Genomic DNA, 14,073 nt, shown 5'->3' on the forward strand with positions numbered 1-14,073 from the left:
CGGTGCCCCGTCCCGGCTGAGAGCCGGGGCCGCTCGGAGCGGGGCGCGGGGCGGAGGCTGCCGCAGCCGGGTTTGGGGCGGGGGAGCTGCGCAGGGTGGGTGCCTCGGGGCGCTGATGTGTCCGGCTCCCCTTGCAGGCTGCTCGGGCACTTCAGAGCGAGCGAGAGGCTGAGCCGGCAGCATCCCGGGCATTTCCAGCAAGCGCCCGCCAGCAGCCCAACACCGACTGAGATTTAGACGTCTTCGGAGTGGGGAGGAAGATCCTCATCTTCCGTAGCCTCCTCAATGAGTGCCAAGCTCTCCAAAGAGTTGAGGCTGTCCCTGCCGCCTTGTCTTCTGAACAGGACATCTGCCACCTTAAATACCAGCAGCACCTGCATCACGCAAGTGGGTCAACTCTTTCAGTCCTTCTCATCCACCGTGGTTTTAATTGTCCTGGTCACCCTCATCTTCTGCCTGATCCTCCTCTCCCTCACCACCTTCCACATCCACAAGAGGAAGATGAAGAAGCGGAAAATGCAAAAGGCTCAGGAGGAGTATGAACGGGACCACTGTGCCCGCAGCAGCAGTAGCAGCAGCCAGCACCCTGGGACAGTGGTGCAGGGAGAGGCGCCCCAAGGAAGAGACAGCCGACTGGGAAGAGCCCCCCAGGACTCGGAGATCCAGCGCTCCTCTCCCTCGGCAGCCCCCAGCTCTCAGCAAGCACAGGCTTGTTTGGACACAGCTGGCGTGGGGCTCCTGCAGACGGTGATTTTGTCATGATGGTTTGGGGGAGACCTCGCGAACCTCTGATTGATGTTTGTAAATATCTGAGCGATTACTCTAGTCCCTGAAGAAGAAGAAAGCATTGCTAATTCAGATGAATGAACAAGCCCATGATCCAAGCGCATGACAGATCACATTGCATTTCTCATTGACTGTGTGAGGAAAGGATGCATCTTTTTACTGGAGAAGGAGCTGCACACAGCTACTCAGTATCAAGTCATCCACCTGCACGAGGGTCAGGGGTAGGGGGTCCCTTTTCTCTGGACATTATTACCCCAAGTACAGGGATAATTGGGTTTCCCACTGCGCTTGGGATTCCCACTGCGCCCTGTGCCATTGTTACATGGTGTGGGTTGGGGTGTGGGGGGAGAGGCAGGTCTGGTGGGTGCCTTTGGGACCCTTCTGTCAGAGCAGACTGATGGTACACTGTGGTCTCTCCTTTTGTGTTGGGATCTCTGCCCCTGTCCCACCCCTCTCACTCCTTTCCAGAACTGGATATTGCTTAATGTAGTGGCCACCCCTAGTTGGACTTAACTGCAAGCACCCTCCGACCCCACGGCCCTGTGCCCCCAGCTGCAGCACTGAGTGACCCACTCACAATCTGGAGGATGGAGTCAGATGTCTCCACAGAGTGGTGCCTGAGCTTTCCACTCCCATCAGCTCCCTTCATCTTGAAAAGCATCCCCTTCCCCATGCCATGACCCGTGAAACCCAAACCCTGTACTGTTCTGTGTGGGAGGGAGCGGTAAGGTGCAGTAACTTGCCTGTGCCCTCCCGGGGGAGGTTGTCTTTGTGCCTGCTGTTGGTCCTGAAACAATCCAGTTCTGCACCAGGCACCCTGCACTGAATGCTTGTGTTTACAGCTTTGTCTCCCAGCAAGGAATCCTGCAGCAGTACAGATCTTGCTTCTAGTTTTTTAGGCTGATGTCTATTTTAAACCCTCCTAATCTTGTAGACAATTAGCGACAGACAACACTTAATTTTATCGTATGTCCTCTCTTGGGAAACAAATAATGCAGTTGAAAACATCCACTCCCAGACCCTGGCATATATTTATTTTTGAAGTGGCTGCTGTGAAGTGGTGTAGTTTATCCCTAGCAAGCATAGAGAGTTTTGTTGTCTCTGGCTGGCGGGTGTGAGTGGCTGCTGGTGCTGTGTGTGTTGGAGGATGCAGTGTGGTGTACAGAAAATGCGTCTTTGCTTAGTGATCAAATCAATGATCATTACTTGGAGGTGCCTTAACAGCATGCCAGATCCAAACTTTGTAACATATAGTGTGATATGGTAGCAGAGGCAGCCCTCTACTGTGCATACTAACATCTAAAACTTGCAGCAGAGAAAATGTGATTCCAAGGGATTTGTTCTTTTTTTTCTTTCTGTTCCATCATTAAAAGTGATTTGAGGAGATAGTAATAGCCCACAGTTTTTAATATTCTGTATTCTTTGTATTTCTCCTCTGACATGCTCTGTCTGCCAGGGTGTCTGACTGAAAAAATCCCAGACACGTAGACCAGGAGGTCTGGAGCTGTAATCTGTGGGTGAATGTCCTTAACCAGTTTAAAACTGGGAAAGAGAATGGCAAAAGTCCTCCATACTCCTGTAATACCCCCAAAATGCAGAGATTTTACAGCAGTATTTCTGTCACCCAGTTTTCTCGCTTCCTGATCTTTCCTGGTGTGATGGGAAATTGCTGTTAAGTTTGGATCCGTGCCTCCATCGCTGTAGGGAAGAGCTGTACCAGGGAGCCCAAGGAGCCGCTCCACCTGCTGAGGTTGGTGTGGAGAGCTGCCGTGTGTGCCGCTGAGCGAGGGGTGTTTGCGGCTGGCTCTTGCTGATAATGGCTACTTCGTTGTTGCTGGGCAAGGAAATTGGCTTTGTTTTGTTTCCCCCTAATAAAGGATGCGTGAACTTTTGTGTTTAACCTCCTTATGCAACTGCGGCACAGTATTGCACCACAGGGAATAGATTTAGGACAATGAGGAGTGTTCAGTGAGCTCTGATGGAGCTTCCTGACCGTTATCTCCACTAAACAGAGAGTTATTACTTTCCCCTTTATTTTGTGCCTTTAAACCACCCCCCGCCCCATCCCAAACCAACAGTGTATAATTTCGAGTTTTATAAAAGCAATAAGATGTTCCAAGTCACTCCAGTGCGTTTCTGGTTGATGATTCCACTTCTTTAGTGTCTGAAGTCAGATACTCTTCCTTCTGCCTTATGCACTCAAGGCATGCAATAATTCCCCAGAAGTGTACTGCTTGTCACATCTCATTGCAGTTATAAAATTGCCCTATTTTTGAAGAAAAAAAGAAGGATGGAGAGATAGATATATATATCTTTATATATATATATTATGGATATACAGGTGTATGTATTATTTATATAATCTCATGCCACTGAAAGTAGTTGCGAAAGTGTGACTAGAGTTAAAATATTATCATGTAAAACTCTATCCTTTGTTAATTAGCTTTGATTTAATATTTTAATATCTCTGTATTTATGTAAATCTGTGTAAATTATATGGTCTATTAGTAAAATTTCATACTGACTTTAATTTTTGCAGAACTGTGAGCTTCTTGTGGTGTCATCTAAGATTTTTTATTTCTAAAGTTAAATTAGACAAGATATGAGAAGTTGTAAATTCCTATTATCACACCAAATTACTGCAATAAGGTTCATGCATATTCCCAGTACACAGCCCTATCTTGAGGTATAGCAAGCTTATGAGGTTTAATTGAACGGTCTCAGGAGATCTAGCTGATACAAGCAGGACACGTAGGTTTTCATTTTCATGAAACAATAAGCAATCTAGGGAATAGATGTGGATTTTTAAAACAGAGTTTATGCTTGGAGGTTCTGTCAAATCAATTGCTTCAAAACCCTACAGCTACAGCTAAACTTCTGCACTTAGCATTCAGTATTAATAAGGCTGATGCTTCTTTCCCCTCCTACTTAAACTAGAAAAGAGTAGAAAATTGTTCATATTTCTAAAGCATACATTTTCAGCTAAATGTGAAACTGCCCAAAGGGTTTTGAATATACATATTTTATGCAAGTGTAATATCTATGTATCTGTATCCATATATTTAAATATTTTTGTGTAACCTTTTCTACGATATTTGATAGAGATGCTGGGTAAATGCTTGTACCTTTCTCGAACGTGAGGAAGGATTTTTACCCTCTCAATGCGGACGTTCTTTTTCCTGTGAATTTGCACTGGTTTCGACGAGTGACAATGACAACTGGGCAGCTGAGTGCTGACTGATGGAAGCACAGACTGTCTTTGCTCTGTTAGAGGGCAAATCCTGCAGCTGGATTTTCCTGGTTCTGAATTGGAGCTGGTTGGCCACTAGCATCCTGCATGTGTTAGAATAAGAAGTGCTGTGGGGCTCAATAGTTCCTGTCCAGTTCAGCCGTTGTTCCCTGGAAGAAGCACGACAGCAGGGACTCCTTTTGTAGAGCCTCGTGAGAACAGAGCTGATGAGCAACGTGATGGGACTGCATTGGAGCATCAGCGATGCCTCGTGCTGCACTCCTGTCATCAGAGCCTGCTGCTGCCTGGGGATTCATCCAGCTCCCACTGGCATCAGCAGGAGTGGCTTGTGCCGACTGCCGAGGGACTGGGATCCCATCTGTAGCCACACGGAGGGTGGCAGCTCTCCACATCACCACTGCTGACCCTGCTCTGCTCCTGAGCAGTCTCCACAGGATGGAAACCACTGCCTCCCTCGAGGGCTGGGTGCTTCAGCCTGGTGGCACTGGGGAACCTGCACTGCTCCTGTTAGCTCTGCTTCTGTGGACCGAGGCGCTTCGGTTCCTACGTGGATCACGGACAGGGAATGTCATTTCATTCAAATATATCATTCCGGCATTTCTTTCTTTGGGGGTTTGTCTACTGCAAATGTAGCTTCAGATAATATTTGCCGGGCTCTCCATCCAGACATGTTTTAACTTTTGATACATCTCTCTCAGATGTATATCTGTAAGTTTATAGATATATATCTCAAAGGAAATGCTGGACAGAAAGCAAAGAACAGAGACTTCACGTTACTGACAAAACTGTCCTATGACAAAAAAAGCGCTTTTTTTTAATTTTAAAATTTATTTTAGAGGCTGCATCTTTAATGTAAATAGCAAGTTACTCTGTGATTAATGTTTTCCATAGCATTTCTGAGTAATTGCTATCTTGTTTCTGGAAAGCCGTGTCCAGTGTTATGAAGCAACTGTGCTTTTTTTCTTCTGTTGTTATGAATATGAGTGCAACTTTAATATAGGGAGGAAAAAAGAAGAGGATTTGACTCTTTATACAGGACTGAATTATTTTAAATCCAGTTATAGAATTTGGTTGCTTTTTTTCCTTTCTTGTGGTTATTCTCCCTGCACGTTCATATGTTTTCTATGGGTACTTGAAACCCTACATTTTAATAAGTATGCAAGATATGAAGGGAACCATGACAAATTATGTAGGAAATATTCTTTTTCCTCTTTCGTGTAAATAGCAAAATTTATAATAACTTAGATACTGTTTCATTACATTTCTCATCTCTGTAGAATTTGGCATGACACATATACAAACCTTTCATAGCACTTTCATTTATTATAAAAGTTAGTACTACTTTTATCCAGGATTGACTTACTCATCTCTTTCAGGTATCCAACATTTTTTCCCCTAAGCCAAGTTTTCCATCTGATTGCAAAATAAATTTCTAGTAGAACAGAGCCTCCTTCTGGTTTTAGTCTTTTACATCTAGGTCTCTGGCCTGAATCCAGCCGAACTCATTAGTGTAGAAAATGTGTTACGATCTTACAAGAACTGGATGGTGTACGAGCCTTGAGGAGAGAGGTGACTGGCAAGCAAACAGGTGAAATGCCTGGCAATGGAAATAGTTGGCTTTCCTGTGCGGGATTGTGGAAGGGAAGCCTCCCCTTCCACTGGATGGACCTGGGTGAAGGGCGACCTGTTCCAGCCACAGCAGAGACAAGTATTGATGTCCTTGCTGATCCTGTTGCTCTGAAATGTCATTTTCTATATGACACTAGATCTTATTTCTGTAAATTATGTGTAATGTATTTCTTATTCAAGTCAAAGAGGTTTTCATTGCTTCATCAGTACTATATGTTCTCTGTGGATAATTAGAAGAATTAATTTTCCAACCCTTTTAACCTAATACCTCTACAAGCATCAATTTTGTATGAGTTAGGAAATAAATAAATATTTGGATCAGAACCCTGTCAGTAAAGATTGCCTTTATTTATATAATCCGGTGTTCCAGTTGGCTTTTCTTTGTTGTTTCCTTCCTTGAAATGGAGCAATATAATCTGTTCATTATCTTACTTTTCTAAGAGGACAAAGACTTTAAAGCAAATACAGCAAAATACATAACATAAACAGGAAGAATTTTGACATTGTATAGCAGAATGAAATCATGTTGACTTTTTGTTGTTGATTCACAGTAATTCTTTGACCTCTCTTTCTCATACCACCTCCAATCAAGGAAAATTTTAATCTAAAATCTTAGAAAAAACTTCCATAAAACACATGCTTTGGTTTTATTGTTTTACCTTTCCTTACTATACAGTTCAGTGACCAGGTACAGGTTAAAACTTTTCAAACGGTATCCCAGGGGATTTTGAGTGCTGCAAACAAGGAGCCAGTATAGTAGGTTCTAAGGTGAAAATATTAGCTTTATAATACAGTAAAAACAAGAAGGGCTGTGGGGTGAATTTGGGATTCTAAAGGAGTGCCTTAATTCTGTTCCTGGCTCTGTCACCCACATTGTGAGGTTCTCGGCTTCCAAGCTCTTTATATAATAATGTAACTAATCTATTAAACAGAGTTGGAGCCTGCAAATACACAGCCCCAAAATGAAAAAATTGAGCATCATCTACATAAAAGAATACTCAGAGCATAATACAAATTAGAAGAGTCTTTATGCTGTAATCACCTGGCTTGGATTGTTCAAGTGCTCACACTTGGCAGCGAGATGCAAGTGGCACGCTGCGCAGCTGGGGGACGGATGGCTGGGCAAGATGCTCCAACAGGCACACCGAGAGGCTCCATTTAATTTTTAATTTGAAGTGGAATATGTATTATGGAGGAGAGCCAAGAAAACTAATGTTTATTTTACCATTTCATCACACATGGCACTTCTCACTGCAGAAAGCAGCCTTGAATGGTTTTAAACAGAGTGCTGACTAAGGTAACAGGAATATAGGAAAAGATAATTCTTGGGAGTGAACCCATCACTAATGGAATTCATGGCACAACCTCCTTGAATACAGTGGGGCCTCAACTACACCCAAGAAAATACCAGATCTCAGTCTCTGCTGGCTGGCTGTCCCTTGCCAGTGTCATCAGACTCTTGACTTAGTATTTGTAGGTCACATGAATTTCTCCTGTTTTTTCACTCACCATCCATACAGTGAAGGATCACATGGGATTACCTACATGTGACACGCTTTTGATCGCTTTTCTTTTGCTTTTGTTGCCTCCTGCTCTCTGACTTTCCACAAGAGAGACTGTCTGTCTGCCCTTTCCACTAGGGATAGGCTATGTTGGCCAGCTTGTGCCTTCCTCCTAATGGGTAATCTTAGCCTATGTCTGACATTAGGAAGTTCCTCACTGTAAGTCATCAGCTGGTTTGATTTCTGCAAAGATGCTGTAGGACTTTGCTGTCATCTTGGTCCAGCTTGTCACACATTTGGATTGCCCACAGCCCAACAACTCTGCAGCAAGACACAAGTTTTTGAGAAAGTGCTAGACTTCAAAATAGCCTGAGAAATACCAGCACAATTCCCAGCATAGTCTACTGGCATTGGAACAGCATCACATTTCCTGATTAAGCTGCCAACCCAATACCACAGGCTGGAACTGCTGAGAAATCATCATCCTTTTATATCTGTAATTTCTATCTTTCTATCATTTACAGGAACACTACTGTAAGGAAAAGCATCAGTTACTGTAGAAAGGAGACAAAATAAGGGAGAGGATATGATTATGAGTATTAATATACAAACATATGTAAAACTTGTGAGACAGACAAGATCAACTGAATGTCTAATAATGGCTAGCCACTCAGTCCACATTTTCTTCTTCTAAATCAGATTATCACAATCTATCCTATTACATGTGGTCTTGAATGCTTTTAGATATATCCTTTTACTTTGCTGCTGTCAGTGAGCCCGTACTTGTTTATGAACTCCAGTTAAACCCTTTAAACTCTATTTGTTTTCATTACAGAAATAGAGTTTCTATTAAATCATCCTTTGAACAGGCCTCAGCAGTAGCATAGGGGAGCCTTCACATCCAGCACACTTCTCAGAGCTTGTTCAATCTGATAAACATGATGTATAAAGGAGGACAACAGTCCAGATGATCATAGGGGGTCACTGCAAAAATCTGTAAACCATGATTGCATGCAAACTAAAGGCAAGATACCTATTAAATCCTCAGATGGCCATGACTTTTTACCTGTCTACAATGAAGCAAACATCTCAGCTCGAGTTATTTCAGATTTATGTACTACTGCTGGAGCTGAGCTGACTATGAGCCATTACCTATCTGACAGAGCTTCTCTGAGGTCAGTTCTCCCTGAGATAAAGGGACGAGGATGAGCCTGGTGTAGGAGTGGAAAAGGTGGGTGATGTGTGACAGACGGGTGTTAGTAGGACTGTTTGCATAGCGCTGTAGCCATACTGCAGGTCTAAGGGCAGATTCCTCAGCCCCTATGCTTGCAAGTGAGAAAACATAATAGCATTACACAACTCTTGGTATCAGATCTGTACATCATGCCTTTTATAAGTGAAATTTTTTTACAGCTTCCAGAGAAGCTCTTGAGATTGCTATGTTCCAATTAGGCCTCTTTTGTGTCTTTTAAAAAAAATGTTTCGAATGCTCTGGAAAACAGAAACTCAAAGTATGTCAAAATAAAGTAAGCAACAGGATGCTGTAATCCATGTGAGAAAGGTGTGCTGCTGAAAGACACCAGGCTGACAAATCTTTATGTGCTCATAGCCTGGGGACTTCACTACCAGAGAGCCGTGTTTCTTCTCTGCTGATGTGCACCAGTGTTGCAGTGGGGGGCCAGGAGGAGGAATTCAGATTTCCTCAGGCTGATGGAGCTCCTGAACTTGTGATGGCATGAGGTGTCACTGGGAAAATGAAGAGAAAACACTCACCTCCCATCACAGAAGGCATGGGGAAAACGCAAGTTTCAGAAACAAAGATTTTTCTGGGTTAGAATTTGCTGGTTAGATTTGTTAAGGAATATTGCCAGGATTTATTTCATGGTACCTTGGCTCAATAACATCTCAGCATGAGGAGGTTTCCATTTGCGTCCCTGTCCCCTGCCCTCTTCTACCACTCTTCCAGATCACTTCACCTTCACTAACTTGTTCTACTCTGAAGCAAGTTTTGGTGCAGCTGCAGGAATGTGTGGCAAAAGAGCTAGTGAACCACAAGGCAGTAACAGCCCCTGGGTGTGCTGTGGAGGAGGCTCCCAACAGCCTGAAAAGGGTGCAGGGGCACTAAACCTTTCAGAGCAGTTGTGTGAGGAAGGGCTAATGAGACCATGTGCTTTGATCCCTGTCATGGACATCTGGGATTAAAATATTGACAGCCTTCTGTGGCTGTGGAGCTCCAGCTGGCTCTCGGGCTCTGGCACACCTCACTGCCACAATGCCCTCAGCTTTCTTCATACCCTGTGGTATAAAACTGCATTGGCTTGCATCCTTCCTCTGCCTTTTGAACGAGACCCTTCATATTTCCCCAAATATCCCCTTGTTCCTCTGTATGTCCAGTTCCATGCAAGGTCTACAGCTCCCATCCTGACCTGCCTGGCTTGCAGGTGGGATGCACTGAGCTGCACAGGTGGCCAGTGCCAACAAAGCCCAGTTATCCTTGCCTTCCTCTCCTTGATCCCCAGCCCACCTATATTCTAAGGAGCCACCAACATTCAGCTCCCTGCCTCTCCCTCAAGCACAGCTGATATTAGCCAATGGACCCAAAAACTGCTGGGGGAGGACAGCTGACAGCGCTTGGACAGGGAGCATGCCTGCACTATAATGCAGGCGTTAGTGAAAGAAGTTATTTTTCACATCTCGTGAATTGTAAGTGAATTTCAAGACTTTTTTGGTGCCTGACTCAGAGTTTTGAATGCTGCTCAACAATATCTCTGAAGCCCATCTGTGCTGTTTACACGCTCTTTCTTCAGCCCCCCAGGCATTGTCTGTTTCCTTTGGTTTTCCAGACTGTAATCTTTTGAAGCAGTAAATTAAGGGTTTGTTTGATAATTGTGATGTTTGTGTGAAAGTTGTTCAGAAGGTGAATCATAGATTTCTAAGCCTAAAATGCGATCTGGAGGCATATACCTGCAAAATTATCTACAGTCTGTCATAAACAGGATTTTAATCCAGTAATTCACATCTCCTGCCTGCCTCCTCTACTGCTTCTGGTCCAGTAGCTCAGAAGCATTCATTTTTCAGGAGTGCCAGCTGATTTCCAGCTTGCATGTGCTGAATCCAGTTCATGCTTTTGTAAGTTCTTTCATTAATTACAAAAATAGCTGAAAAATGCAAGATTTGTGCCTTAAAGGCAATATTTTCTAATATACAGAATGAAGTTAGCATATGCAGTAGTTATTAGGACACTGTAAAAAACAGACATCTGGCAAGGAAGGTGAGCCATGTGTGAAAATACAGTTCCTATGACATGCAATAACCCAAATGATGCCTCAGTTATAAATTCACAGCACTGGGAGTGCAAACAAAACTGTGTCCTGAGGGAAAACTATGAGGAAGTGTTACATATGCAGCCATGTACCTACTCATAAGGTGTCAGCTGAAATAAATGAGATGTTGGTAGTCACTATCGAATTTTGCCTCACAAAAAGTCCCCCACTCTATTTTTACAGTATTATCCTTCCCTCCCTTCACCATTTCTCCCTTACTCCGATATATCTTTAAGAAAAAACAACAACAAAAAAATCTTATGCTGTGCCTCCAGATATTTCTCTGCTCAAATGTCTCCATCAGAGAGCTCCTCAGTGAGCTGCATACAAAGACAGAGGGCAAATATGGTCTCCTTTTTTTGTGCTTATATGAAGATATAGCTAGATATAGATGTATGTGTATGTATGTTTATAATCCATATGGAAATTCTCTCATACAGATTTTGGTCTGATGACTCTTCTTGAAGCCCAACATTTAACTTTCAAGTTAATGAGGCTTTCATAAAAGTTTGGGGTTATTTGTTCTTTCCTAACTGCTTCATTTGTGTTAGTAAAAAGAAAATATTCTCAGTTATTGAAACTTGTGGATATTTATAAGAGTATAAGGAAGTGGCACCAAAACAATTGAAGCCTCATGTCAGAAGGAATTAGGAATTTTCATTTTGATTTGTCCTAAGAGAAAGAGAATAGTACTCATGCTTATCAATGAGGGCTTCCTAGGCTATGCAGATAGTAACAAGGCAAAATACTGAAGCAAGTTGGCATATTTTTTGCAGCTGATAAATAATTTACAAAACAGCCACAGGATAGTGCACACAATATGCCTTCTAGTGAGAACCTAAAAAACTCAATCTGTTCTGTTTACCCAAGAAAAATCTGACAGGTGATTTGTGCACAATCCTTCATGGAAAAGATGTTTTTCATGGGAGCTAATTGGTCAGAATTGAATAGAATATCCTGATGTGACAGTGCTGCAGCTGATGCTGTATAAATTGGAGAGCAGAGATAATTAAGCTGTGGCAGATTCTTATAATTCAAGCTGTTACTCTGAAATGTCATTACTTTTAAAGAAGTTATGAGGTTGATGCAAAGATTTTTGGTTAATGACATTCCTGAGATGGATTTCTACAGGAGATTGGACAAGATGATTTTATCACTTTCCTTTAGGCTTCAATCTATTGATCTGCAAAATAAATTTTTCACCATGAAATATATATTTTTTATAAAGGAAAATATTTATTTTGCACACATATTGCACAGAAACTGACAACTGAAAGAAAACAATTTCCATACTTTTGTTACAAGCCTAGCATTACCCAGAGGTGAGGGTTTCTCTTTGCTTTCTCACAGCACACCTTCACTACTGCATCACACATTTGACTGACAGAAGTCTTGCAATACACTTGACAAGAGCTGTTAGCTGCATAATGGCACAGGCTGCCTCAAGAAGTGCTTCAGTCTCCTCACCTGCATACTTCATTTCAAGAGATCAGCTGAAAGGTTAAGAAGTGTGCAAAGAAGGCAATTTCGGGAAAGAGAATATCAGTGGATTAACTCCGGGTTTTAAACTACAATTAAGGTTGGTGATAAGCTAAAAATATTGTGAGATTCACAAACAATATTTCAATAGATCAGAGACCAAACTTAACAAATTACTGGGTAGAAACAGGATAGTAGTGTTCTAAAAAGTCCTCTAGTGGCACTCTCTGTGTGCTCTTGGAAATGCCACAGAGCAGCAGGATGTGTACATGTACAGCCTGAAGTTTAAATGCAATTGTCCTGACAATAGTATGAACACAAGGAATCTGCATTCTTCATTTACATGCTTGCTGTACAGAGAGAAAAATATATTAACCAGCATCATACTGGAGGAAAATGGTCACCTGCTCTAGAAAAGTGACTTGTTAATATATATAAATTCATGGGAATGAAATTCAGTAGTCTGAAGAAAGGCATTAAGTACTCTTGCAATATCTGCTCTCTCAGGTAACCTCATGGATGGATGCAGAAATTGCTTCCTAACTCCTGAGGGGTGCAGGTCAGGTTCAAACTGCTAAAGCACTTGCATTTTGGAGGAAAGGTAGAAGTTACTGAGAGTCAAAGCCTTTGTGCAGTCAAAGCCTTTGTGTAGTGATAAGTAGGAAGGAAGTTTTGAAATGAACAATAGAAGCAAAAATGGTGGGGAAACTTCTTCCAGGCTTTGCTTTCCAGATAAACTCTGAGCCACTGATAGTGTCTCATGGCTATGGGAAGAAAGAAGGAGCAGCAAACTCTGGGTACTTAGGAAACATAAGGCATCGCCTTGATTCCTCAGTTTGCCCAGGGTTAAGCAGCAACTCAGTGTGGGAATTTGGGTCTGCCTTTGGAAACATTTCCTGCTTTACCCACATAAATCCTTTGTCGGATGAAGCCTAACTAATGCACTAGGGGGCAAGGCTCAAAAGTTGCAGTGTCCAGATCTTTTACTGGAAGTAGCTTTATATATATCTCCACAGAATCTGATCTAGTTAAACCGACTCCACCCCCGCCCAATTCTGTATTACAGCTGATACATTTATTAAAAGAGCAGTTCTAGCCTTGCATAGCCTCATATCCTATCCCGGATTCCATTGCAAAACAGATGTATTTATTCCCCATGGTTTTGTCTTGCTCTGCCTTTTTGCTATTAATATCTATAATAATTTTATGAAGATGTGGTCTGCTATCTGCACAATTTAAACTATCAGCTCCATGGAGTAGTGATTATGTTCACATATAGCAGGCACAAAAATGATGCTGTATAAACACAGAGGATATGCCTATAATTAATAAAAACTCTTTTCAATTTTAAGGGTGACTGAAACAAGGGAGAGAGTATTCATAGAATAACTTAGTTTACAAGGGAACTCTAACCTTAATTTAAAGCCTTCTTCACCAACTTGGCCAGTCTATGACTGAAGAGGCTCTTCCCCTTCTCCAACAGATGGATCCCACCCAGGACCAGGTTTCTCCAAGTGAATCCCATGGTCTAAGTGGCCAAGCCCCTGGCTATTGTGATACTGACCATTGGCTCTGAGAACTGTCTTCTATGTAAGGCAAAGTGAGAAGATCATTCTAAGTGTATGAAATTGTTTGTGACATTAATTCAGTCCCAGATGTGTTGAATTGTTCTAATATGCAAGGCAGAGAAGCTGAAGCCACTGAAAATGAATATGGTGTGTTGTTAATGTGCTTGATTATGAGAGAATTAGAACACTTGTTGAAATACTGTCAGCTGTGTTTAATTTCCAGTGGATTTATTGGGCATGAAAATCATGTGTGATGACATATTGCTGTTAGCCTCATGGAAGAGGTTGTATTGTCTCGGATTTTGCTTTTCCAGCAGTAGTGTATTTCCACTACAATATTACCAGTATATGTGATGATTTTTGCTCACTAGAAACAGCAAAACACTTGTAAATGTCATCATCCATGGGACAGTGATATGCTCTTTTAAAGATTCCTTTCTATAATGAGAGTGACCTCAATTTTGTCACTACTCACAAGTGACACAGCTTACAAGCTGTATGTCTGCTGCAGAGGTACCTGCAGTGGCAAAACTATT

General features: G+C 42.4%; 1 protein-coding gene across 1 annotated transcript; it reads left to right on the forward strand.

Annotated features, from left to right (window-relative positions):
* Positions 1-240: 240 nt before the first annotated feature.
* C2H11orf87 (chromosome 2 C11orf87 homolog) lies at positions 241-5,937 on the forward strand. Its single transcript, XM_058799924.1, has one exon. It carries the CDS (start codon positions 286-288, stop codon positions 760-762), a length of 477 nt encoding a protein of 158 aa, XP_058655907.1. The 5' UTR covers positions 241-285; the 3' UTR covers positions 763-5,937.
* Positions 5,938-14,073: the final 8,136 nt, after the last annotated feature.

The sequence above is a fragment of the Ammospiza caudacuta genome, chromosome 2 (genome assembly GCF_027887145.1).
Source record: "Ammospiza caudacuta isolate bAmmCau1 chromosome 2, bAmmCau1.pri, whole genome shotgun sequence".
NCBI lineage: Eukaryota > Metazoa > Chordata > Aves > Passeriformes > Passerellidae > Ammospiza > Ammospiza caudacuta.